At 36.1% G+C, this 27,089-nt stretch overlaps 6 protein-coding genes across 7 annotated transcripts; 3 read left to right on the top strand and 3 right to left on the bottom strand.

Annotated features, from left to right (window-relative positions):
• Positions 1-288: 288 nt before the first annotated feature.
• LOC108226439 (B3 domain-containing protein REM16) lies at positions 289-4,898 on the bottom strand. Its single transcript, XM_064080150.1, has 9 exons — positions 4,878-4,898; positions 3,450-3,495; positions 3,225-3,263; positions 2,141-2,203; positions 1,789-2,058; positions 1,531-1,658; positions 1,175-1,430; positions 906-1,045; positions 289-757 (listed from the first exon to the last, which is right to left on the bottom strand). Exons 1-9 carry the CDS (start codon positions 4,896-4,898, stop codon positions 518-520), a joined length of 1,203 nt encoding a protein of 400 aa, XP_063936220.1. The 3' UTR covers positions 289-517.
• A 619-nt stretch (positions 4,899-5,517) lies between these two features.
• Positions 5,518-7,133, top strand: LOC108226125 (UDP-glycosyltransferase 708G1). The gene has a single exon (XM_017401073.2). The coding sequence runs from the start codon at positions 5,607-5,609 to the stop codon at positions 6,993-6,995; it is 1,389 nt and encodes a 462-aa protein (XP_017256562.1). The 5' UTR covers positions 5,518-5,606; the 3' UTR covers positions 6,996-7,133.
• Positions 7,134-8,739: 1,606 nt separating this feature from the next.
• Positions 8,740-9,818, top strand: LOC108226920 (early nodulin-like protein 20). Its single transcript, XM_064080151.1, has 2 exons — positions 8,740-8,812; positions 9,484-9,818. Exons 1-2 carry the CDS (start codon positions 8,740-8,742, stop codon positions 9,816-9,818), a joined length of 408 nt encoding a protein of 135 aa, XP_063936221.1.
• Positions 9,819-10,016: 198 nt separating this feature from the next.
• Positions 10,017-20,602, bottom strand: LOC108227586 (CSC1-like protein HYP1). The gene is made up of 11 exons (XM_017402818.2): positions 20,462-20,602; positions 19,376-19,703; positions 18,274-18,423; positions 17,273-17,336; positions 16,970-17,179; positions 16,020-16,199; positions 14,964-15,262; positions 14,454-14,730; positions 13,346-13,621; positions 12,226-12,459; positions 10,017-10,568 (listed from the first exon to the last, which is right to left on the bottom strand). Exons 2-11 carry the CDS (start codon positions 19,651-19,653, stop codon positions 10,407-10,409), a joined length of 2,130 nt encoding a protein of 709 aa, XP_017258307.1. The 5' UTR covers positions 19,654-19,703; positions 20,462-20,602; the 3' UTR covers positions 10,017-10,406.
• LOC108227587 (pentatricopeptide repeat-containing protein At5g15300) lies at positions 20,455-22,516 on the top strand. Of its 2 annotated transcripts, XM_064079243.1 has the most exons (2): positions 20,455-20,594; positions 21,048-22,516. In XM_064079243.1, exon 2 carries the CDS (start codon positions 21,048-21,050, stop codon positions 22,374-22,376), a length of 1,329 nt encoding a protein of 442 aa, XP_063935313.1. In that variant the 5' UTR covers positions 20,455-20,594; the 3' UTR covers positions 22,377-22,516. The 2 variants fall into 2 exon arrangements, with proteins under 2 accessions (XP_063935313.1, XP_017258312.1); XM_017402823.2 differs by lacking the exon at positions 20,455-20,594 and having other exon boundaries at positions 20,605-22,516.
• A 515-nt stretch (positions 22,517-23,031) lies between these two features.
• On the bottom strand, positions 23,032-27,014 carry LOC108227585 (pentatricopeptide repeat-containing protein At5g15280, mitochondrial). The gene has a single exon (XM_017402817.2). The coding sequence runs from the start codon at positions 26,997-26,999 to the stop codon at positions 23,178-23,180; it is 3,822 nt and encodes a 1,273-aa protein (XP_017258306.1). The 5' UTR covers positions 27,000-27,014; the 3' UTR covers positions 23,032-23,177.
• Between the last annotated feature and the right edge of the window lie 75 nt (positions 27,015-27,089).

Below are 27,089 nucleotides of genomic sequence, written 5' to 3' on the forward strand. Positions count from 1 at the left end.
AATGTTTAAACAGAAGCTGTGATGTCGATGCATGAACATTGAGCACAATTCAAAGCTTAAGGGAGATGAGTTGATATCCAAGGTTTAAATTGTGTGATCTTAGCCTGATCTGCTGAACATGTTTAATATGATACATAAAGTGGCTGTGGGAAGTTCAAAGAGGACCAGCTGATGAGGAAGATATCCAAAAACATGCAAAAAACAGATTACCAGGCTATATAATCAGGAGCTACCTAGCATAGTGAGAATATCTTGAGAACAAATGCACCTGAGTACTACATAACTAGCTTCAATAAACAATCCCCAAGGCAAATACCATGGAAGATCCTATTGCAGACTGTATTATCTTAGGCATAATCAGTCCAATTAACAACAATGTCACTTGGTACTTACACCGCTGATCAATAAACAGTTCTGATTGCAGTTAAAATATACCGAAGCCTGCAACTATCACTTAATACATACACTGCTGATTCATGAAGCTGATAACATAACCAACAATTGTCATTGGAAAATCTTATGATTCAACACGAAAAATGACAACATTCAACAACCTTTCCTTAACCAACTCAAACACACAGAAGTCACCTGCAGCCAAATTATTTTCTGTTGCGAAGTTCTTCCAACCAGCACTAAATTTGGCGCACTTCTTGTTGATGTAGCACTTGACTGACCAAACTCTTCCATCGGGAAGTTGAAGGACAACACGGCAACTGTCTTTGGTTATGTTGCTCTCTATAAAATCCAATGGTACAGTCTGGAAAGGACAGAGTAAGATAAAATTAGAAACATTGGTACATAAAATTAACATAGAGGCACAGTCTGCAACGGACAGAGATAATATTCTAAACATTATTACATACAGTAATAATTAGTGAGTAGCTCATATTAGTTTAAATGCTTACCATGGATCCACCATACAAGTAAGATCTGTGAACCTCGACACTGAAGAAGGGGCGATTTGGTTTGTAAGCTTTAAGAGATTGAAGCACTCTAGCTTTGTCTGCTTCACTTCGTACCCTGGGCAATCTTTCATTTTCTTCACCTAAAAAATGCAAACATTAAAATCACACGAAGATAATCCACAAAGGAAGACAAAGTAGACTACAGAAAAAAATGATGACATACTGTACAAATTACTTAATGATTTCAAATGAGAGAGAGATTAACTTACAGTTTGTTTCCTTTGAAGCTCGAGATATGAAGACTTTGAATTTTTTGCTAGAGCTGCTGATAAGCTCAAAAACACAAACATCACCTACACGCAGTGAATTGTCCCCTGCAAATATAGTCCATCCACGACTAATTCTACACTGGTTGCACTTCGAATTCATATTGCAAAAAACAACCCAAGATCTTCCTTCAACGACGAGAATAAGTTTCTGATTGCTCTGCCAGGTATATGCTTCTTTAAAGCTCTTTGGGATATACTGAAAAACCAAGGAAATTACCAATCTTTTTATTATTAAATGCACTTCAAACGTAACTTAATTCCAGAGTAAATCGAGTATTTATCTTAATGCAGCTTACCACGTTAGGCCATCCTCCACCTACCATATGTGACTCTTTCATAACATGAATGAAAGACACATTCTTTGATTTAAAAGCATTCGCCACTGCAAGTGCTCTATCTTTGTCCACTTTAGATGCCTCTTTTGCTGTAAAATATTCATAAACACAAACCAATATGTATATATGTTAGTTCATCCTCTATTTTTTTAGTAACTGTGCATGTTACTATTTTTAGAGTATACATCATCAAAAGATCAACTCATAGAAGATTTATACCTTTTTCTTGTCCCAATTTAGGTGATGCTTCTGAACTAGGTTCAGCTTTCGTCTTCTTGCAAGGCCTGATCAGATCATCAGAACTACTGGAATCATCAATATCAATTTGCCTTACTTTCACTTGAGCTGATTTGACAGAGCCAGGTTTGTCCTTCCTAGCTAATGAATAATCTATCTCCGAGGCACTTGGGTCAAATATGAGTACTTGAAATTTGGAGTCTCCCTTGTACTCAAAAACTAGCAGATAACCAAAACTTATGGAATAAAAGTCTGCAAATTTTGGCCAACCAGTTAGCAGCCAAACCTTTCCTCTGTGTCTTTTTAAATCAATGGACCACTCTAAACCACTCACATTCAACATTATACTGTCCTTGAGGTTCTGTCCGAAAATCCTTAAAAACTCCTTGGGAAATAGCTGCAAGATATATATCCAAATATCACATATTACAATAACATCTACAAGGAGAAAAGAGAACATAAAAATACAGATGTGTCATGGATGTGCAAGCTTTAAGGGGTTGAATGTGTCCTTACAAGATTAGTATGTGACCCAACACTGGTTAGTATAATTTTAAAGAAGCGGGTTGACTTCTGCGGCATATGGGACCAACCAGAAGAGGTCATATTAGCTTCGCTGCAGGATATGAAAATATTGGTATTTAGTCATATATGCACCAAAAACTTAAGCTTGCCTCATCAACTTCATGCATATATAGAGAGACTGTCCGATGTGGACTTTATGCCTCTCTGAATGTTAGCAACAAGACTATATGATTTGGTTGTTTAAGAAGCAGTAGTATTGCTTTGCTGCTGCTGTGCACTCTATTGTAGCAATTGATCATCTATTTGTTCAATTAATGTCTCCTTTTTCTTTAAAAGAGAAAGAAACGATACTATATGGCTTAACTCAAAATAAACAGGTCACTGTGATTCATCAATTAGAAAAGTGAGCATTTTTCATGTGATGGTAACAATGATTACATAAACTTAATAAGGTAATAGAAGACTACACAAACAAAGCATATCATATGCTGGTGAAGTTGGTTAGGGTCCTCCTAGGATCGAAAATGTGCAACATACCGGCATTCTTATTATCTGGGCATTCCATGAAATTGGATTCTTACTCTAGCACTCACCATGCTTATGTTTGTTTCGTGATATAAAAATAGCTACTATAGTTTGACCTTAAGTTATCGTGTACCATATATTTATCAATTTCTTCATTTCTACGAAATTATAACACCTGGTGAGAAGGTGTTATCAGATAATTTCCCTAAAATGAACTTGGTTAAGTGATCAAAGCTCGTTCAGAGGATTAATATTGAGAAGAAGAGTACAAATGATCACTAACAAAGACGTATGCTAACAAGAAACACAAAGCACAAAGCAGTGATAAAATGCTGAAAGAGTTAGTAAACAGTTATAAAGAGACTTACTAGGTGTGCAACTTGTTTCTTGACTCCCCCAAGTTGCAACTGTAAGATAAACTATCAAACACATATTAGAGCTCTGTAAATATCTGCCCACAAGCCTTTAGGCTATGGAGGGGTAAATTAGAAACTATTTTGGTGTGCAACTGTGTGTGCAAGTTAAGAGTTGCAGCCACTAGGAATTTGTGTACACATTTTTCAATATAGTTGAGTATGAAACTTGTAAATTACCAGAGCCCTTTCTCAGTGTTATGATTTCGAAATCTAAGTATCTAATCTGCCCATATTCTCAGTAATAAACTTATATCTGTGGCTGTGCAAGTGCAACTTGCTTGTTTAACATCACAAATGGGTTCCCAACTTCTAATACGCACAATATACAGACACACACACAAAAGTACACATGAAGAAGCAAACGCACAAGCATATATACATCTTACAAGAAAGGAGAATCAGGAGATTACTTGATGAGCTTTGAGACAGATTTTGTAACAAAAAGATGCGAAGCTAGCTTAGCTCTCGTCCAGCAGCAGCAAGAATGGAATCTTTTGAGCCTTCAAATCTTCAATGAAGCCAACCGCTTTAGTTTTCCAGCCTGTTTGGGAATGAGAATCAAATTCTGCTTCTGGCTTCTGCTTTTCATGACTCGTTTGTGTAAAGAAGTAGAAACACTTTTAAAATGCTGAGAATACTAGCTTCTCTCTCACAGCTTCTGCTTCTTTCCCAAACACTTTATATATCATTACTGATCAAATATTATAAACATAAATTATAGACATGTACAGTTTGGCTGCCACACTGCAGGAAAGATAACACTGCACAGTACTATACAGAGCTAGAAATTTGAGTTTCCTTTATTATGGCCGTACGTACTAGGTGCTATCTAGTGACCGCTAGGTAAATGACTGCAACTAGTAAGTAGGAAATTTTGACTTAAAAACTTTTAGAGCATCTTAAGTTATCGGGTTTTTCTAAAATATAATAGATTTTTTTTTTTTTTGCAAGATAATGACTGCAACTAGTATAAAATAATAAGCTTTTTTTTTTTTGCAAGATACAACTAGTAGTCAAATTTTTATTTGCAAGATACAACTAGTAGTCAAATTTTTACAACCAGTAGGAAATTTTCTAGAATATTTTATTTTTATAATAAAATAATGACTACAACTAGTAGGGAAATTTGACAATATTTTCAAGTCGTTGAATGGAGGTCAGGAGTTCGAATTTTTTTTTTACGTACTAGATTTGTCATCGATGTCACTACCATGACTTTGGCCAAGGATTTTTAATAGAGGGTCTTGCTGGTTTTTATTTTGACAAACCTATTTTGACAACATCTTGATTTGGTGGTTGACCCTTGCTATCCCTATATTATATTTTTATATTTGTAATTAAAATCCAGATATTGGGATTTAGAAAAATGGTCTCATTTATTCACGTATTGTGTAATGTTTTATATATTTATACAAAACACTACCTCGTTTAGCGTTCTATGATTAAAAACAGAATGCTAAATCAAAACGCTACACGATCTAGCGTTTCTTTACAAATAAAAATGCTATACTTTCCGACGTTACTAACTGGTTGGATGATATTGAAGGTCATTTTTTCCAATTATGTTATTCTGACGTTACTTCGTGAATTTGTGAGATCTAGAACCATTTTTCCTTGTGAACCCATTTCTGAGTTAGAATATGAGAAATTAAAATTTTTAATTTTTTTAAAAGACTTACATTTGTTTTGATATGTGATTTTATAATATATGTATAAGATCATTTTTTTTTAAATTTATAATATTTTATTATTATATTAATCATTTTTATAATTGTTAAAATATAAATATTAAAATTATACAAATAAATAAATTAAATATCATTTTTCACTTACGAATAACTCCTGTACTCCGGGAAGAAACTTCGCCACTCAAAACCACACATTTCACCAAATTCATCGACAAGCAACAACCATACAGTCCTACTATAGTCCTAATACTCCCTTCGTCCCTTTTTACATGTCCATTTTGAAAAAAAAAATTGTCCCAAATTACTTGTCCACTTCTCTTTTCAAAACAACTTTTTGTATGTTTTTTCAAAAAATAACAACTTCCAATGTTTGACTAGCATATATATATACACAACTCTATCTAATTCATTACATTTATTAGGGATATGTATGAAAACAAGATATCCAACTAACATTTTCTTAAGATGCGTTATTTTTTCAAAAGAGACAAGTAAAAAGGGAGGGATGGAGTATTAATCATACCAACCAACAATCAACTACTACTCGTCAACTTCCAACACATAACAAACCTCATTTCTCTGCACATTCTATCTACTCCAATTTTCTCAACTCTCAACTCCCAACTCCCTCTGCTAAAACTCCACAATGTCAACCAGCAGCAACCAGCCCCTGCAACCTCATATAGCCCTCTTTCCTTCTGCCGGCATGGGTCACTTGACTCCATTCCTCCGTGTCGCCGCCATGCTGGATGCACACAATGTTAATGTCACCCTCATCACTCCCCAACCCACACTCTCTGCTGCAGAATCAGACACCATTGACTCTTTTTTCGCAATTCATCCTCAAATCAAACGCCTTGATTTCCATGTCATTCCTTATAATCCACCAACCCCTGATGACCCTTTTTTCATTCAATGGGAAGCTACTAATCGCTCACTCCATCTACTTCCTCCTCTGATTTCTTCTCTATCGCCACCCTTAACGGCATTTTTCTCCGATTTTAGCATGGCTACTAATATGATTCCCATTACTGATCGTCTTGGAATACCCAACTTTATCCTTCTGACTACTTCAGCAAGATTTTTATCCGTGATGGCTTACTCTCCGTTTCTGTCAAGTCCTGAAATATCAAACACTAATATGAATCACATAACAATTCCGGGTTTGACCAGTAATATACCAAAATCAAGCATTCCCCCGCCACTTCTTCGTCCAGGGAAAAGCCTCTTTGCCTCAACTTTAGCTTCCAACATTCTGTCATTCTCGAAAGTAAAAGGTATCTTACTCAACAGCTTTGAATTCTTCGAGTCTGAGACGATTACTGCATTCAACAATGATCAAGTTCAACAAGGCTTCCCACCTGTTCTCCCAATAGGCCCAATTAGCCCATATGGACTCGTACAAGATCATCATCCGCTTCCATGGCTGAATGAGCAGCCTGCTAAGTCTGTACTATACGTGAGCTTTGGAAGCCGAACAGCTCTGTCGAAAGATCAAATAAAAGCGCTGGCAGAGGGACTGGACAGAAGCGGCCACAGGTTCTTGTGGGTGCTCAAAGGGGGCAAAGTGGATAAAGAAGACAAGGAAGAGCTGGATGAGTTGTTAGGCCACTCGTTTCTCGAGAGGACGAGAAATAAAGGAATTGTAGTGAAAGGATGGGTGAGCCAAGAAGATATTCTGCAGCACCCTGCAGTTGGAGGATTTGTGAGTCATTGCGGATGGAACTCAGTGATGGAAGCAGCTCTGCATGGAGTGCCTGTCTTAGCCTGGCCGCTCCACGGGGATCAGAGGATAAACGCTGAACTTGTCGAGAAATCGGGGCTGGGATTGTGGGAGAGGGAATGGGGGTGGGGTGGAGAGAAGCTGATTGATGGAGAAGAGATTGCAGAAAAAATAAAGGTGGTCATGGAAGATGAGGTACTGAGAGGCAAGGCATGTAATGTGGGAAAAGAGGCTAGAAGGGCTGTTCAGAAAGATGGGGGATCTGAGAAAGTTTTGGCACAAGTTATCAACTCACTGAAACCTAAAGAATGAGAGTGATTTGTATGGATCTTTTTTAATCTATGTGTTTGTACCGATAATGAAGTGTCACAATAAAACATCAACTACCTCGTATAAACTTATGAAGTAGTTTTACAACAATGTAATAAAGTGGCTTGCATTTCTTCAACATATCTAAGCTTCAGCCGACAGATTCTAACATAACTAAGCCCAGGCAAACCAAAATTATCATGTCTTACATTGTTTTCAACTTGTTTCTCATTTCACTGTTGAATAGTACTTTCGATCTCTTTCGCTGTCACGAGTAGTGATGGCTTATTAGTTAACTTGTCTTTTCGGTAATATAGCTTAATTTCAACTGACAATCCTAATTCCTTAACCAACTAAAACCAGAGGTAAAGAAAACATAGGCTGAAATCATTGGGTGCAGAACGTGTCAATGAAAAATCCACCTAGCTTAGAAGCCTCTGGACGCTTTGAAATGTCTCTAACTGCATCTACTCCGGTGATTCAAGACCAAGGCATTGAGGAAAGAGTTGTGTGGCAGAGACATGAGCTCTGTCATAAGGGTCTGGCTGGGAGCATCAACGTCTACAAAGGGTCAGTGCATCTTGTCTCAGATTCTGAGTAAAGGCTGCAAAACCAGTTACAAAAGGCATGGTTATGATCAGGATGCTGATGTGATGGAGATTCGCTAAACTCAACTGTGCGAACCAGCAGCTTTGCCAACTCAACTCTGGATACCAGATGACCAACTCAAGGAGCTGGGATGAAGATTAACTCTGCTCTCATCATCTTCGTAATTAAGCAGAAGATAATCCGTAACAATAACATTACTGCGACATGGTATAGACTATAGCAGATTATCTTTTTATCCCATTTGTGATTAATTAGTAATCTAGACATTTTCTGTCCCAATAACGATTAATCAGACCTTTAAAATGATCATGTAATTTTCCAGTACAAGTTTTATCCAAATTTTCAGGTAACTTGATTAAACTTAAAAATCCTATATTTCACAAAATAAATTAAAATCAAAATATTATATTTAATCATAATTCCAAATATAAAGTTATTTCAATATATTATAGCGAAAATGTATATCCAAAAGAATATTAAAATAAAATATAATATCAAAATCATAAATTTGCGAACGTTTAAATATTCGAACCATATTAGAGCATCTCCAACGGTGTTGGCTATAATCGTTGGCTAAATTGGACCTGTAAGACATTATGTAAAATTTGTTGAAACTGTAAGACATTTTGCTTCAGTGGTACTGGCTATATTGGTTGGCTATAATTTAAAAATAGCATGTTATTAATATTTTAAATTGTTAAAATAGAATATATCAGTTCAATATGGTAATAAATGATGTACAATCTTCCTACAGATTTTCTTACAGACCTGTAGAGGTTCGACAAATTTAGCCATCCATAGGAGGTTGGCTAGATTTACAGACAACAGCTGATCGTGGTTGGAGTTGAGTTTTTGAAGCTGTTGGCTAAATCTTTTTATTTTAAGTATGCCAACTCACTTTTTAGCCAAGGGTTTTAGATGGTTGGAGATGTTACAGTATCTTTTTGAAAGATAAACAGAACATGGCAGAGTAAAAATAGAACCTGACAGCTGGCCCATACTATAAAAGACAAAAAGAAAACGGACATTTCATATACTACCCAAATTTACATTCACTCCGATTGTCTATCACTGTATTTCTGGGGTCAAATAATCATTCACAATACCAAATTTTTTTCCAAATGAGTTGCAGCGTGCGATGGACAGCGGTTATATCGGTGGCAGTCATGCTGATAGTGGTGGCGGACGGCAGAGATCCTGTGCTTCACAGGGTTGGTGGAAGCTTAGGATGGACATATAACACAGTCAATTATACGGAATGGTCACTTCATCAAACTCCTCCGTTTTACGTTGGTGATTGGCTATGTAAATATTCTCTACTTTCTCGTTAATTTTTTTTATAGCATTTGTTTTACTAAATCACTCTTGGTAAGAACTACTCACTCCCTCCCCTCATTTGTTTATATCAGGAGACTACTCACTTCGTCCCCCTCATTTGTTTACATTGGGGGACGGGGCTCACCACGCATTCTAATGCGTAGTTCGATAAATTATTTTGAATATAAATTTGATATTTAAACTTTTATAAAAAAAGAAAATTTTAAAAATAAGTTATAGAACTATGTTTTATATACGTCTTAAAATGCGTGTGGAGCAATGTGAAAAAACTGTAAAGAAATGAGTTATAGAACTATGTTTTAGTGTCGAGGAGAAGAAAATTTTACTAATAAATTAATGTATATTATTATTATTTAACTTTAAGTACAAATATAAAATTTGAATTTTTGTCAACCACATATTAAAATTAAAATTTATGTTTTTTTTTGTATGGGAAATTAAAATTTATGTTATTAGTCTTAAGAATACGTTTCTTTATGATCACAACACATTTTATTAGCACTATTACGAGCTGATTTGACGAGAATGTATTGATGAACAACAGTATTTGCATATGACAAGCATCAGTACAACGTGCTGGAAGTGAACCAGACAAGCTATGAAAAATGCAACGATCAGGGTTTCATCAAGAACATAACCAAGGGTGGCAAGGATGTGTTCAACCTCACAGAAGCAAAGACATATTATTTTCTCAGCGGCGGAGGATACTGCTACCAGGGAATGAAGTTATCAGTGGAGGTTCTTGATTACTCTCGGTTAGCTTCTGCTCCCACCCCTCCTAACTCCTCTCCTCCGAGGAGTTTCGGTACTGTGATCACCTGCATAATCCTCTCCATTCTGCTAGCATTTATCGCCCCTCTACCATGGGCGGTGGTTTGAACTATATAGCGACTGTGTGCTTGTCGCGATTATGATTTACCTAGTTGATGTTATCAGAAGGATTGTTTCCATGTCTTAGACTCTTAATTGAGCTTTCTGTAACTCACCAAGTTCTTTAAACAGTTGAACAAAAATTGTCCAAAAATTGAACTGTAAAAACAGTAGAAAGTTTCTCATGGACTGATGGACAGCATAACATGAAAACACAAAAAACTCGCATTTCTTATGTATAAAATACCTATCAAGTAGCACGGTTACATCGAAATATGATCATAAGCAAGGTTCTCAGTGATACTACTTTATAAAAACATTGATCATCTAGAAATGTAAAGTTTCTGTCAAGTATGAAGGTTGTGGCTGGGGCTCCAGGCTCCCACATCTGGTCTCGGAAGGTCCTGATATAAACAAACTTACCTTTTTTTTTGTAAGGAAATTGGTTCTTGTGTTCGATCCTGTGACCTAGACGATGGCGGCATGTACACACTTGTCCATTGCTCCAAATCCAACCTTCGAGCGTACACCATCACTACCATACACACTTCTGTAGCTTGCTATATGCGGACCAGTGGAATGAAATACCTATTAGTTTTAAACTTCAGTAGCCTGAAGAAGGGGAGCGTTGCGCCCATCACTGATTCCAAGAGTGTGGATTGGCGCTAATGCAGGATCTCGATAAGCAGTGGCAAGTCTTTCATAAAATGCATCCATTGTACCGCTGCTTTGGTCATCTCTGTCTTTCTTAATCAGGCACTGCACCACATGTATACAGTTGAGGTAAAATTATAGCTAAACAAACATATCCCATATCTGTCTCTCGCCAAAAAGAAAAAGGAAGACAAACGATGAACATGCAATGGAGATTATAAATACAGTGAGACCTCAATTATGACATATCTTTACATGCGTAACTTGTGTTCCTTCCAACCATAAAATTATATAAAACTGAATATTTTGAGAACTCTTAACAAAGGAAAAAAGATTATAGAACAATTTTAGTATATTAAATACAGCGGTCAGGTGACCAGTGACCTTCAAAGTTTGGATCGGGCTCAAGGTGGAGGAGATTGAGCATGGGTAGTTAAGAGTCTTAAAGACACCTCATTTTTGTAATGCCAGATATTGGATGGAAATAAGTAAAACCGCAGAGGTATGCTCAATTTAAGTTCTTATTCTTGTCCATTGTTTACTTGTATAAATCTTCAGAAAGCTTTCTGTTAAACATCTGTGAGCTCTTGTTTTCGGTCAAGTGACCTATGAAGAAATTCTGCCGCCTTAAGACTTTTTGTTCAGCGAGCTACATTGGAATTTTGTAGCCTTAAACACTATCTTTGGAGCTCAATCAGGATTTAGTCTTTCATAGTGAAGTTGGATTGTGAATTGACTCATAAAGTTCAAGAAAGTCGGTGACATGTGAAGTTAGATTGGAAAGAGGTGACAAGCCTCAGTTTTGTGTCCTAAAGCCTTTCAGTAGGTGCTTGACAGAGAATGAGACTGACCAAGGGCAACACAAGTTTAATGGACAAGGCCCATAATGGGAGGGAAGAATGCAGAGGTGTCACTTAATGTTGGCTAGTGCCTGAAGTGTAAAAAGTTTTACCGATGGAAAAACGGCGAGATTGACACATTTTCGAATTTTATGGCCTGAAATACCTGATTATAGGAAGGTGGCCTTTTTTATTAAGTACCCATCATACTATAGTGTATCAGTTCCAAACGAAAATATTGGGGGGGGGGGGGGGGGGGGGGGGGTTGTGGTCAATTAGCTGATTTAAAATTAGGAACACATGGGTTCGGTTCCCTTCCAACACAATAAGGCACACACGTTTCCCATGTGTGACCAGGAATTGATCCCAGAGTTTGCTCTAACAACCAGACAATGTGCGATTTAAATTGCTTCAGATGATACTGCATTGTCATATGTGTGTGTAGTGGGAAAAAAGAACCTCGATTTTTAATTTTGGTGTTTTGGGCTTTTATTCTTTTGAATGGGGTAAAGCAGGCCAACACTCTTCGAATAAGCACACAAATTGCCAAATGTTACAAAGGCCAAGTTAATTCCACATGGTTAAGGAGCAGAAGGTCAAGACATTATATTGCAGACTAAATAAGGCCCGTGTGAGGGAGGGAGGAGAAAAACACGGTTCAAAAGATCCATTTAAGAATATTTATGTATAGTAATAGAAGGTCCTGGAAATGAAAATGCAGAACAAGGAGGTGGTTGCGTGTAGATATTAGAGACCCTATGTGCCTAGATTATGAAAGATTTGTCTTATGATGCAGAAATAGTTTGAGGAAGTAGAACTGTGAACGGATATATCTGATATATTTTTTAGTATTGATATGTGAACAGTAGTGATACTTAACATTTACACTGAGAACATGCATTTTTAGATCAGTCATCGATTACCTCAGCAGGATAAGACTTGAACAATGGAATGAACCTTCTCTGGCAATAGTTGTTGAATAAAAGAGTCATGACTGGAAGGGGAATCATGAAGCCAGAAGCCAGGGGCATTTTCTTTAGCCCAAATATACCAATGGCGATTATGTGCATTAGTACCAAGGAAAAAATGGTCGAATTATGCACTATAGGCCAAAACTTCCCGTTACTATCATATTTGGGTGAATATACTGTCAAAAGCTGCAGGCAAAGAGTAAATATACTGAGATGCATTATATATATTAGTAGTATCTACAATAGAGCATTTATTATTGAGATTTAAGGAAAAAAACATTCTTAATAACATGTAAGGCTAGAAGGAGCATCTATTATCAGGCTTCATGTCTAGTAGGACAAAAAAAATTTCTTTTAAGAAGATATGCATAATTAAAGTTTACACCCCTCATATATGAATTTAGCGAATTCACATATTTATGCAGACTGCATTTTTCTTATAGAAACTCATAACAAAAGCTTGATACTTTAATATATGTGCATCCTAAATTTACAATATTTTAGCTTTTAATAGATATACTAGCTTATAACCAGTGCTTTGCACAGGCGACTTATACATGTTATTTTATCGTATATATTATAATATTTAATTTTATTGTGAAGATAAAATTAAGTTATACTAATATGCATTTTTTAATTAAAATAAATTTTTAAATAAGTAAATAAGTGTTTGGATTAATGTATTTTTATTGGGTGTGTTAGATAAGTTTTTTATTTAACATGTTTCATATATTCTAAATGGTTAAGTCCATCAAAAAGCTAATTAAAAATTGGTCTAAAGAGATACGTTCAATAGGAATGTTTAAATATGATTTATTAATTATAATAAAAAGATCCAATAGAACATATTATAATTTAAGGAGGCATGTAGCCCCAAATACCGACCGACTAAACTTTTAATGTTTCGGCTTTAATAATATAGTATAGATTCAATTGATGATACCACTAAGATGTCTTAATAAAAAGAAATAATAGAAAAAAAAATAAGATACACACTGATCATTCGATACAAGGAAAACATTTCAATGGCGTTTAATTTATTGCAAGGTTAAGAAGTAATATATACACAAACCTGGTTGCGATAGACGATGTAGCCCAGACAGAAGTGAATCAGGAGAAATGGCAGAATTAGGGGGGCGAGGAAAAGGTATGTTATACCAAATAGTCCAAAAAGGAGAATTTTAGGAATTTTGCTAAAGTAATTAGCTGAAGGGACCACCAACTTATCATCCGCTCTTCCCAGGATTTTTCTTTTAATGAAACTCCAAATCAGGCTAAACATCTGAAAGAGTTCTGAGGATGTGTTTGTCCAGCCAGTCGTCACAACATATGCAATAAAGAACTCAGCCTACAGAGAACACATTAAATAATTAGAATAGCATACATGTGAGAAACAAAACTTAAAAAGTGCATACATAAGACATAAGCTAGGCATGGTTACATTACAAATCACTCATGCTTTTGGTCATTTCCTTTCTAAGAACTTTAAAAGGATGTAATATAAATAAAACTATATACATATATGTATATATTTATATCTGTTAATCTCTCTTTGTTGGCTACCTATATATATGTTCAGTTTACTACTTTACTTGATACAAACAAATAAATTGAAATTCTCCAGGAATATGAACGTGAAGTGTGTTCGGAACTTTGTCACAAAGCACATCCTATAAAATAAGTATAGGAATTTAAAACTCTAGCTCATAGCCTCTCATTGGGCAAAAGAATACTTGGACTATTTGTACTACAGCCAAAATTTCCCTCACATAAAGAATTGGGCACTATACACAAATACAGTGTTAGTTGTGTTTCAATTGAGGACGGTCTTACATTTCTTTGTAACAATAACATATATGACTGTAAATTAAAGCTTATTTCACGATCCGATATTTACACTTTCCTCAGTTTGGATAGTCATAAAGCTCAACAAAAGCGATCGCCTGAAGTAGGTAGGAAAAGCAATGGACATTAAACCATGTTACATATTTCTTCCGTAATACGAAATTTACTTTTATGGAAGGGAGCTGCATAACGGAGTGCCTCATGCACATCCCAACTATACACATGAAATATGTTTTGAAGATGCTTGTAATGAAATCAATAAATTGGACCATATAACAAATAGCATACAAATTCGACTTTAGACTAGCATTATAAAATAGCACGAGCGTATATACCTGTCCTGGAACAGCAACAGCTAAAACAGATGGAATATTCTTAAGCTCCAGGAAGACGTTAGCCTGGTATAGAACAGATCCTGACAGGACATTTACAAAGAAAACATTCCATATGGTAAAAAAGAGTATCTTATAGCATGCACTCTTCTCTATATGACTACGGGCGATATATCCTTGAATGGAGGAAAGCATTATCATCGCGGGAGGCACATAATGCTGAAACAGCTGCAGAATGAGACTTGGAAGATATCCGGTAATAACTTGACTAACAAATGTCCTGCATATCAAGAATAATATTAGTTTGCATTTTTAACTAGAAAGGCTTTGAATAAATAACTCTTTGAGCCTCTCAAATATTTTTGGAATTCTTGACAACGAGTCCAGAGAATATATAGTACATGATGCATAATGAAAGATCCTTAAAGGCCTTAAAAAAAATTGTTTTGATTAATAAAACATGATATGGAGGAAGCATCAAGAGATTACGAGACAATTAATGTTAAAACTTACACTCTCAGTATGCCTTTCAGAAAAGGGAACCAAGTCTCCAACTGATCTAAATGAGTAAGACTTTGTACCAAAACAACGGGTCCAAAGAACAGAACTACAAGAACAATACATGCAGCAATAGCCACATATTTCAAAATCCATCTTTGCGTGAATGATGCAGAAAAGAAGGGCCAGTACACATCTTGGGGCTCAGGGGCTGCCTCAGTATTCCATTCTGTAGGATTTATACCTTGCTTGACGTGTAAAACAATTGCAGCACCAAATCGTGACTTAAAAGAAACAAATGCTGCCGGGACTTCCTATATTTTAAAAGAAACAGGCAACAGCAAACAGGAAGATTAAGTTCTGGCTGTTATACATGGATAAAATTTGAATATAGTCTTCTATTACGACGGAACCATAATAGGCACCCGCCTCTTTATTATAAAGGAGTATTAAAATATGGAAGATAAAATGGCTGGTAAGAGAAATTTTTAGCATAATGTTGTAGGTTAGAATTCGTGAAGGCATTTTTTCTTTATTGTTTTGCAATATGACAACCTTGTTGTTTGCTATATTATGTTTCTGAAGTTCACATTGTTTTGCCCTTGATTTTGGAAAAAACTTGTACTGTTCTCCCCTCGACTTCTAAAAAAATCACGTTTTAGAAATTAGTCATATAATTTATTATATATTGAATTAGTTGTATAAATTTGAAGAGCTTTTGAAATTCCACCTCTCCCCTTCCCTCCTCTTGGGTATGCATGGTTCCATCAGTGGACTAAATTGCAGTATCATCCCAAAATAAGAGCTCGAACCTACACATCGATCCCTTTTTTTCTATTATGCAATAAAAAAAGCAATGCTTTCAAAATTTTGTAAATAGAACCTGCAAAGTATAGATAACAATGTGACTTGGCTGAACTATCATGTATTTATTTTAAGGGTCTCATGGTCTATAGAGTGCAACCAAAAAGCTCTTACTATATAGTATGCAATATAAGTTTCTCAGTTACCTCATCATCATTCTAAATCTGGCCCAATCTATATTATATATCAGTAACTTTTAGTACAAACCTGTCCAGTAATTAAAGTTTGCTCCATTCTGACATTTTCTACCAGATCCTCCAGTTTTTTTTCATAGTGATCCACAAGATCAACTTTGCGTCCTAAAAAGCTAGCACGACCAACTCTTTGCTGAGTGTAGCTTGCTGATTTCATTTGAAGAAGCCTTTTAGACAAATCATCTGCATCACTCTAAAAAATCATAATTATTAGATACTGACCAGTAAAACAAGAAAAATAAAGGAGGCAGCAATACTTAACATTTAGAAATTAAATTGTTCATGAAAGTATTAAATATGACACATAAGTTTGAACATTATATTATAATGATTACGAATTTCACAGCCTCCATTAACCCTTAGACCCATTTTGAGTAGCCTATACCCAGTAGAACCTGACAGAGATGGTAATACTGAGCAAGTAGTATATATGTGGAGGGTAAGACTTAACCAATTGTTACATTGTACATCACTCAAAGCCAAAAACATATTGAATTAGATAAAAGTTAAAAAAAAGTTACCTAAAATTAAAACTAGTTATGAAACTAGCATTGGAGTGCCACTTCTATTTTAGCATCAATAAACATTTTATATGCTATATTATAGTAATAGCAATAGATATTTAGCATCTAGCAATGGACTTGCTCTTATAACCGCAATTGTGCATAAACAGGGTTTACTGTCTATATATTACTTGATGCAATTGTAGTTTTCACTTTAATTCCAAATTTCCCTGATATTTTCAGAAGAAAATCTCACAGGGATTCAGCCAGAATTGTGGTCACTGTTTTTTGGCTTTCACTAGCTCGGTCTTTAAAATGCGGAGCAACATAAATTCTAGGACATAAGGTAAAAAAACAATTTTAAACAGTGCGATAAGGCATCTTATAATAAATATGGTAGAATAACTTTTAAAGCCCAAAAAAGGAGTAATGTATGAGAGGCTTCATCAGAATTGCTTACAATTAACTTTTGAAGTTTACTTGTTCGACGAACGATAACATGTGAAATATATGTAGAAGGGTAGTACAGCGTGAAAAAATTCTCAACGCTTTCACTGAAGCTGATGCCGGATGAAACAGGGATGCCTCGAACTAATACAGAAAAGTGATGAACCTTAGGCTCGGATGAATTAAAGCAAGCTATCCGTTTTGAAGAGATGTACTTGAATTCCTGCATGTCTTAATATCTTTAGAAATTGACGAAGGAATCCAAAGGTTGCGATAGCTAATATGAGTCAGCAAATAGTGATTGCAATATACTTACAGAGTAAAGGAGATAGCAGACGAATCCAGTGAAAATATAAGCAACTGAAAAGTGAATCCATAACCTTCAGAGAGGCCAAAAAACCTTTAGAATCGCTTTACAAATATCAGCTAGCCAATTCAGAATAGTTTTATTAGGATTGGAAACTTAATACTCTTATTAAGTCAAAGCAAGGAACTTAAATCACACAGAAAAACTTCAGATATACATATGTGATACAACAAGTAATTATGCAGCATATCCTAGCAATCATAATATTAATTCAGATACATTAAAGTAGGTAAAATCCATGCAAAACTACATACAGCAAAAACAATACTTTAATAAGCTATGCCCAACGGACTTCAATGAGGAATAGACTCTATTTATGTGGGATGCTGTGTATAATGACTCGGGGGAGGCATAAAAATTAATTTTCAGCTTAACATGCATGATCTGACAATTTTATAAAGAATATAGTGGATGAGTGAGAAGCTCTCAGATTTTGCTTGTGTTCACAGAGTTAGGCTATAAATCTTGTACAGTTTCGCCTTTAACTTAATTTTGCTACAACCTCTTTGAATAAGCCCAACTATATTGTGCAGTAGTTAAAGATGTATTAGTTTTTCAGATCAAATCGTGAAATTTAGTCATCAGTCAATGGTAAGTTTCTAATATCCACTGAGTAAGATTGTTTTTTTAAAGCAATAAATTCTATGAAAGGAATAGCAGATCTTGTGTGAAGCAGTCAAGTCGTCCTAATATACATCTGTTTTTAACATTCCTTTTGTTAACACAAACATCCTAACCCTGAAACTCCATCTCAGATGTTTCTTCCATGAATAACAATCAACACCTGCTAAAAAGATAATTAAAATCTCCATACCTTGCAAAACTATCGAAATGGAACATACAAACATGACATAACTAAATATATCTATCATAGATATAAACTAACACTCTTTCGTGGCTAGGACGACATTACTATTATGTGTTAATATACCAAGAAAGTTAGCAGTGACCTGTTTGATCCATCGTTAACATTTGAAATACTAAATGATTCCAGAGACTTATTTGGCAGGTCCATGTAATCCATTGTTAACTGATTCCCCACGTAGTTGATAGGAAGAAGAATAATTCCAAAGATCATGGCAAAAGAGAAAACTTTTATGCTGCAATAACACAAAATCAGATAAATTTTCATAAGATGACATCACAGTAATCAAATGGTATATAATTCAGACACAATTCACTTATGTATACTGAAAAAGAGAAAAGGAAGAAGAAACATGCTGCTCTTAACAAGTTTAGCTCGATCGCAAAACTTAATTTATCTTATTAAGTAGAGAGCTCAAGATCAAACGCAAGTTTCTATCTATTACTATTGATGAGCAAGGTCAAGTTTAGGCTTGTTCCTCTCATTCTCGCCTTGGAAAGTGCAAGTTCAGTTCCTAATTAGTTCAGGGTAACTCCATTTCTTTTAGGGGGTTTAACAAGGTCTTGACAATACTTAGAACTGTATCAAGCTTACGCCTCCAAAACATTTCAGCCTACTTCTTAAGATGACAAAGCTTATGATTAGCAAGCTTGGTTTGCTTAAGCAATTACATAACATGCTACATTGCTCGGAATAGGGTACGGGGTGTTGGACACAACAGGGCTCTCAGTGTCCAGCTCGAGAATTTTAGAAATTGGTTACACATAAAACCTGTCCTTATTTAAGACAGGGATGGACATACAAAAAGTTATAGTATGAAAATATATTGGAGAAGATAAAGTAGCAAAATTAAACAATTTCTTAAACAGATCACCGATATGAATGGATCTCGCTTAACTAGCTTAACTTGATACTATTATGAAGGTACTAACTACCAAGTCCGCATTACTTTTAAATGGTAAACGTGCCACATGGCCGGTAACGGCTGGCTAAGCTATGAGGTGACTGTGACTCGCATTCTTTTCTCACTCTTTTCTTACTAAGCTATCTTCTAGATACATATGCAAGACCTTGATTCAATGTTTATAAAGGCTGGAATAAACTAATTTATACATACAACTAATAAGTATATATCTCTGCCGTGAATAACAAATAGAATGTAAAAGTGTCCTAAACTATAAGTAAACCTGAATTCAAAAATACGCATGAAGACAACACCATCCAAGCCTGAGAGTGACAGAAGTTCTTCTTCCGATGTCTGCCATGCCTTTTTCACCCAACTAGCTGAAGGTAATAACCTTTCCAGGTTGAAATCGCTTCTAAGCATTTTTCCTTCAGCAACCAAACGTGGTGCATAAACGGAGGCATTACCCGGTTGTTTTCTCAATACAGAATATAAGGTGAAAAACAAAACGCAGAGACCAATATTGATCCCAACAGTTGTTAATAGAGCAGAAAGAATCATCCTTGCAGATTCGCAGTCTGTCGCTCATCAATACAAAGCCTTCACCATAACTGCATATGCAGATTTAAAAAAACTCAAGAGATTGAACACTCAGAAGCTTTGCGTGCTTGACATAATGCAAGTATAAAGCCATACATGAAGAAAAAAAACAAGGGAACTTAATAGTTTAAGTTATTACATAATGATATGGAATTCTTTTACTCATTTTTTTTTATATATCTTTAAGACAACTAACTCGACAAATTCTAACGAAATTCCACTATACTGGACTCGATAAGGAAATTAGAAATTTGATTTTGTAGTAACAGGTTTAGAAGATCATAATAGACAGTTTCATAAATGGTGAAGAAGACCAAATTCTTATAGAATCATAATATTCATACATTCCGAAGAGGTGTGCAGATTCGTGTTTGCCAACTTGTATGCAATGGATTTTGTCCAGCTTCACCTCTAACAGGGAGTTGAGGATCTTAAGAATTTACGATATTCTGTATCTAAGACTTCTAAAACATAACAATGCAGCACAAAAGTTGAATATAACATCCAACATTTATACATCAAATTAAGGGAAGCTTTATCGATCAAATTCAAATGCTAGTCCTAAGTGATATTACAAGCATGAATACAAATTTCTCGATAAGCATTCGACATTACTTAAAAGAGTAAATGAGCTATAAGACTAAGCAGATTAACAAGACAGTACATCACAAACATACCTAAAACAAGTGTTTACCGTAATTAACACCAGAATTATACACACAAAGTGTTAAACAAATAGAATTAGACATAATAATAACAGATTGAATACCTGAGAGCGAATTGACGGTGGAGAAGAAAGTGTGTATCAAGTGCGAGTTGGCCTCGGGAACAGTGTATTTATTACAACAGCTCAAGTAGTGATCAGTTCAGTTGTGAGATCTTTTGGGTCGACTAAAAATCAGGTGAAGTAGTTAATTCTAAGATTCTTTTCGTCGACTTCAATTAAAATTAAATATAACATAAATTTAAAATATCTTAAACCGACTTATTATTTTAAAACTTACTTTTTCCTAGGAATATTATATGAACTTGTTTTGTGTGCCTAATTATATCAAGTGATGATAAGAAACCGGAGTAGCGGGAGTTCAAACAATTTAAAACTATGGGGAAAATGCAAGAACTTCGAAACTTTGAAACAAGCTCACGCTTATATGATCATTAATGGTTTTAATTCTGATCGTTCTGCGCTCAGAGAGATTATTTATGTTTCTGCTGTTGCTTTGAGGAGTACAATACACTATGCACACCAACTGTTTGTTAGAATTACTGAGCCAGATCAGTATATGTGGAACACTATGATGAGGGGGTCAGCTCAAAGCCCTAACCCTTTTTTGGCTGTTTCGCTGTATACCCAGATGGAAAAAGAAGGTGTTCGTGCTGATAATTATACGTTTCCTTTCGTGCTTAAGGCGTGTGCTAAGCTTTGTTGGGTTAATGTGGGGTGTGGGGTTCATGGGAAGATTGTGAAGCATGGTTTTGAGTGGAATAAGTTTTCGAGGAATACACTTATTTATTTTCATGCCAATTGTGGGGATATAGGGGTTGCGAAGAGGATTTTTGATGAGTCGGTTGAGAGGGATGTTGTTTCTTGGTCGGCTTTGACAGCGGGGTATGCGAGGAGAGGGGATTTGGGTGTGGCGAGGAAGCTTTTTGAGGAAATGCCAGTTAAGGATTTGGTTTCTTGGAATGTTATGATTACTGGCTATGTGAAGAGAGGTGAGATGGGAAGTGCGAGGGAATTATTTGATGAGGTGCCTAAACGGGATGTTGTTACTTGGAATGCTATGATTGCGGGATATGTTGTACATGGATTGCATAAGAAAGCGTTTGAGATGTTTGATGAGATGATAGGTTGTGGAGAGTTGCCTGATGATGTTACCATGTTGAGTCTTATAAGTTCGTGTGCCATCACAGGTGCATTAGATGTTGGAGAGAAGATACATTGCTCAATATTAGATAGGTGTAAGGGAGATATGAGCATTGTAACTGGGAATGCACTTATAGACATGTATGCAAAGTGTGGGAATATTGAAAAGGCGACTTCAGTGTTCCGAGGCATGAAGGATAAGCTTGTGTCAACATGGAACTCAGTAATTGTAGGATTAGCATTTCATGGTCATTCTGAGGAATCTATTGGCTTTTTTAAAGAGATGCTAAGATTGAATTGGAGACCTAATGAAATCACTTTTATCGGGGTCTTAATTGCTTGCAGTCATGCTGGGAAAGTTGGAGATGGACGCAGATTTTTTAAACTTATGCAAGGTGTGTATAATATTGAACCTAACATAAAACACTACGGGTGTATGGTAGATATGCTTGGCCGAGCTGGCCTACTGGATGAAGCATTTGGGTTTATCGATTCAATGGACATTGAACCGAATGGCATTATTTGGAGAACTCTGCTTGGAGCCTGCAGAGTTCATAACAATGTTGAACTAGCTAAACGTGCTAATGACCGTTTACTGAAATTGAGACAGGACGAGAGTGGTGACTATGTATTACTTTCAAACGTATATGCTTCACGAGGTGAGTGGGATGGAGCTGAGAGGGTCAGGAAATTGATGGATGATAGTGGTGTATGGAAAGCGCCTGCCTTTAGCTCGACTGACGGTGACAACAGAGCCCTTATGCATTTCTTACTAGACTCAGAATCTCATAAAGATTCACAGAAACACACTCTTTGATATGCCATGATGTCAGCAAGTCTGAGTCGTTTCTCTTCTCAACCTTGCTTGGTTAATTGCTTGAGAATACTACATGGTTATGAAATACATGGCAGTACTTCTATGTTGCAGTATGAGAAGTTATTGCTCAGTAACAGACAGAATGTATCTTAACTAATCTAACAGACAAATGTATTTAACCAATCTGTTAAACAAATCATTTTTCCTAGCTTTGTAGGTAGGAACCTTTCTTCTCTTATTTTTCTTTAACAACCCTGTTACCCATTTTAATAACAGTCTCTTTTAAATTTTCCAGCTGTATTCTTTAGCATTGGATACTTTTTTGTTCAAAGTCCAGGTGGAGAAATTTCAGGATCGAAGATCATGCAAGACTCTATCTCGTGTTTGTTGAAGAGATTATAATCTCCCGATTATTTATCTTATTCATTCATACAAAATATAAAATATCAATGATATATGGGGTAAAAATATCCGAAATAAATTTATGAAAAAATTTCTTCGCACAAGCAGATGTAATTATTCTCTAAATGATGGTTTTCTCTACAAGGAAATATCAATGGTTACTTGATATACATAAGATGTTTAACTAACAGAATACCAGATACACTATGTGGGCGCAGGACATAGCACTCCAGATTCCAGTTGTTCGGCTAATATGAACAGACACAGTATATACAGGGCGTCAAGCCGCGCACCCCAGATTCCAGTCATATAGTTTATAAAACTAGGTTAATGGCATTATTATACACATACCAAGGATTACCAATGATTGGTTATCTACAGCGTGCTGCCTGTCTGGTATTATTTTTCTTCGGGGATCCCCTTCCTCACAAATCCACTGTCAGAAAGAAGCCTGGACAGAAAGCGAGGTTTGCTTTTATCCTTGTCTGTAAAAGAGCTTAAATGTCGGATCAAAGACCACTGAGTCTCAAACTCCGGCTTATAACCATGTTGTTTCATTAATTCCAAAAGCTCTGATGCCTTCTTGTAGTTCTTCTCCAAGCAGTACCTATCAATTACAGTGCAGTAAGTCTCCCTGACTGGAATTTCACCCATCTGGACCATGGAATGAAGTAGCGCTTCTGATTCTTCTGGTTTTCCATATTCACAGACTTTTTGAATAAGGGAGTTCCATGTGTTGGAGCTTGGATATAGTTTTCTATGCAACATTTCACTATGTAAATCCAGGGCTTCATTCAATTTGTGACACATAATAAAACACTGTATTAGACAATCATAACTGGTAGAACTTGGGACGTTTCCTTTCCTCAACATTATGTCAAGAAGATGAATTGCCTTGTCTGGCCTCCCAGAACACGTGAGAAGCTTGATTATATTATCATAAACAATATTTTTTGGAATCAGATCTTTATTTTCCATCCTGTCTAAGAAGTTTACTGCCTCTTGGAGATTACCACGGCTTAGAAGACCTTCCACAATGTAATACTGAATGGTTGAAGCATGAAACCGACCAAGTGACTCCATTTCTTGGCTCAACTTCAATGCTTTCTCAAGCTCCCCACATCTACAGAGGCACTTTATTAGTGCTCTAAAACAACGATTACTCGGTTTGATTCCTTTCGACATCATGATACCCAAATAATCAAGAGCACATGACACATCTTTAACGCTGGATAATCCATAGACCACAAGATTGTATGTGGCCTCCTCGAGTTGAAAACCCCTTTCCTGAATTTCTTCTAACACTAAACTTACAATCTTCATATTTCCAGACAAGAAAAGATAGAATATCAGAATGTTATATATCAACTCATGCGAACTTTCATTTTCCTTGAGCATTAACTCTTTTATGTTAAATGCAGAAGTGTATCTCCCCTCCCTACACATGATAGATACTAATCTCCGGTAACTCTGAGTTGAGATGGTTACACTCTGTCTCATTACAAAACCGAGTAATTCAGTGACTTTCTGGTAGTTCTTATTCTGACAATACCCTTGAAGAAGTATGTTATAGACTTCATCATGTGGGCGTAGATCCTTTAACAAAAAATATTGGAGTAAATTGGCTGCTTCTCCAACCATCCCTGCGTTACAATACCCATTCATTAGATTATAGATGGCAAGAGACGGTAAAGGCTGCTCTCTCAAGATAATCTCTCTCAAATTACATATTTTCTTGAAATCCCTTGTCCGGCACAGCTCAGGAATTAACACACCAAGAACATCAAACTTTAGAGCGAAGTTTTTAGCAAGTATTATATCATAGAGCTTACAGGCTTGCGCATTTCTCTTCTCCTTGCAAAAGCCTAAAAATAAATGGCTGTAAGCAACACCATCCAAGATAAAGTTTTGCTTTGACAGTTCTTCTGTCAAAGCATGTCCAACTAGTGTAAAACCTGCACAACAAGAATATTCAAGAAAATCATGACAAAGATCCGATTGCATATTTGGGCAAGCCACCATCATGGTCTGGAAAAGCTCTAGTGCTTCCCTGAGCATCTTCCGTTGGAAGAGGAAACCTATAAGTACTTTAAAATCCCCATCCTCAGGCACCCACTTATCAGATCTCGCCAGTTCCCAATACTGCTGGATGCATCCCAAGCCTTCAACTTTGCACAATCCCTTCAAAATAGCAGTGTAAGTGTTATTTGTGATTTTTTGACGCCTTTGGACCATTTTATCAAAAATGATCTTTGCATTTAATGTATGTCCTCTTTTGATGAGTGTTTGAACAAGAACATTAAGAATTTCCTGGTCAATCTGGCTTAACAGCTTTGGAAATCTTTCCAAAAGATTTGCTATTGGTCTGATGCCGCAACGAGACATACAAAGGCTTTCTATTATTACTGAAAAGACAGACAAAGATAGGTTTTGCCCCCAGTGAAGCATATCGTCTACCAACAACATCATGGCTTTAGGATTTGTAGGACGAAAGTCCCTTAACACTAAATTGTTTATGTCAGGAATCATGGTATCGTCAAGAATTTTAGTTGTAGTGTTCTCAAATTTATCGATATCTGTATCCAAATATAGCCCATTGCCTATTTTATCAAAAAACTCTGTTCTTGAGAAACCCATATCATTATCCCTTCTCACTTTCACGGAGGATGGATTAAACCCCAGTAACAAATGCGCTTTTGATAGTAAATCTTCTGAAGGTGAGAGTTGAACCAATCCATGGCTTTCCATGTCCCTAACCACCAATCCCACTTCATCGTATTGTCTAGCTCTACAGAAACCTGCAAGAAGAACTCTGAAGGTTGACAACTCAGGTCCTATGTCTTTATCTTTCATTTCGCTGAGAATCTCTTTGGCATGATTCCACATGCCCTCTTTGAATAGCCCACCAATAAGAGCATTGTAGGAATATATATGAGGTTTTAATCCCCTGGACAGAATCTCTGAGAGGTAAAAGAAAGCATCCTTTAATTTACTTTGATGACAAGCCCATGCTATCAAGATGCCAAATGTTATTTCATCAGGGAAGAAGCCTAAAAATTCCAATTCCTGCATAAATAAAAATGCTTCTTCTGCACCAAAACTTTTGCACAAAGAAGTAATGACCATATTACCACAGTACACATTTGGTGCACAATCGATTTCAGCAAAAAAGCTTAAAAGATCATCATAATCCTTCTTATCACAGTACACACTGGAAATCGCATTAAGAACTAATGCATTCGGTTTCAATCCATCAGTCGCAATCTTCTTTACGAGGTCTCTTGCTTCTTGAACTTTTCCCTCTATGCAAAGCATCTGAATGAGTTTCTGGTAGATACGCTTACCTTCTATATTGAATCCCGACTCATTCTGCACCATATCAACAAACAACTGAAATGCCAACTGGGTTTCACCTAATTGAATCAATTTGTTAAGAAGACCATGATAACACCTCACTGATGGAACCAATCCTAAGCCCCTCATTCGATCATAAACAGATATAGCCCTTTTCACTTCATTAGTATCTACATACCCAATAATCAAATTACTGAACATTTCTCGACTATCCAACAAAATTCCCGGACTCTCAACTTTCTCAAGTAACATTTCAGCATCCCCAAACATTCTTGCCTCCACAAGCATCGAAGCCATAATCTTACAAGACTGAGAAACATGTAAAAAATCCCCACTTTGGCCACTAGCCCACTTGAAAATTCCCCATAAAGATTCAATCTTTCTAACTTTATGCTCAAAATTCCCATCATCACTCTCAAAACCCAGTAAAATTTCAAGAACATCCTGAGGTTTTAACCTCGAAAACCTCAAAAATCTACGGGCAGTATTGGGGGATACACAAGAAAGATTAAGAAGATAATCTTGAAGAGATAAACTCGAAACTTTATTATCATCCCAGAGATGTGAGCATTTCAATGTCACTGATTTTGCAATACCAGAAAACTTATCTGACTTATCTGAAGATTTATCTAAGTGGGAATTGTTTAAATTAGGTGAAGATGCAGCAGCAGCAGCTAATGTAGTAAAAAAATAATGAGAAAAAGGGTGGGTATAAAACCGATTACGAACCTGGTTAGAGTAGAGTTTCTGAAGCTTGCCACTTCTGAATATCATCAATGTTGTTGCATTCTTCAGCTCTGCACTTGTGTTTGTTTTTGTTGTATACAACAGAGGACTTGAGTTTGAAGCTAGCTGTGTGGGCTTCATTGTTGTGATTTTTGAAGATGGGCTAGGCCGATTTGATGTTTGCGTGACAAGTCCAGTCCCCATTCTTCTACTCTTCGTTTGTACTCCTGC

This window comes from Daucus carota, chromosome 6 (assembly GCF_001625215.2).
Source record: "Daucus carota subsp. sativus chromosome 6, DH1 v3.0, whole genome shotgun sequence".
NCBI classification, from domain to species: domain Eukaryota; kingdom Viridiplantae; phylum Streptophyta; class Magnoliopsida; order Apiales; family Apiaceae; genus Daucus; species Daucus carota.

Coding starts and splice junctions, on each gene's coding strand:
- LOC108227587 (XM_017402823.2), top strand. CDS start 20,751: ATGATAAGAAACCGGAGTAGCGGGAGTTCAAACAATTTAAAACTATGG.
- LOC108226920 (XM_064080151.1), top strand. CDS start 8,740: ATGGACAGCGGTTATATCGGTGGCAGTCATGCTGATAGTGGTGGCGGA. Junction 8,813..9,483: donor GAGATCCTGTGCTTCACAGG/GTTGGTGGAAGC, acceptor GATGAACAACAG/TATTTGCATATGACAAGCAT.
- LOC108226439 (XM_064080150.1), bottom strand. CDS start 4,898: ATGGGTTCACAAGGAAAAATG. Junction 3,496..4,877: donor TGGGTTCACAAGGAAAAATG/GTTCTAGATCTC, acceptor GAATATGGGCAG/ATTAGATACTTAGATTTCGA. Junction 2,059..2,140: donor AGGACAGTATAATGTTGAAT/GTGAGTGGTTTA, acceptor CAAAATTTGCAG/ACTTTTATTCCATAAGTTTT.
- LOC108227586 (XM_017402818.2), bottom strand. CDS start 19,653: ATGATTCTTTCTGCTCTATTAACAACTGTTGGGATCAATATTGGTCTC. Junction 18,424..19,375: donor ATGCGTATTTTTGAATTCAG/GTTTACTTATAG, acceptor GTGTTATTGCAG/CATAAAAGTTTTCTCTTTTG. Junction 14,731..14,963: donor CTGAAAGGCATACTGAGAGT/GTAAGTTTTAAC, acceptor CTTGATATGCAG/GACATTTGTTAGTCAAGTTA.
- LOC108227585 (XM_017402817.2), bottom strand. CDS start 26,999: ATGAAGCCCACACAGCTAGCTTCAAACTCAAGTCCTCTGTTGTATACA.
- LOC108226125 (XM_017401073.2), top strand. CDS start 5,607: ATGTCAACCAGCAGCAACCAGCCCCTGCAACCTCATATAGCCCTCTTT.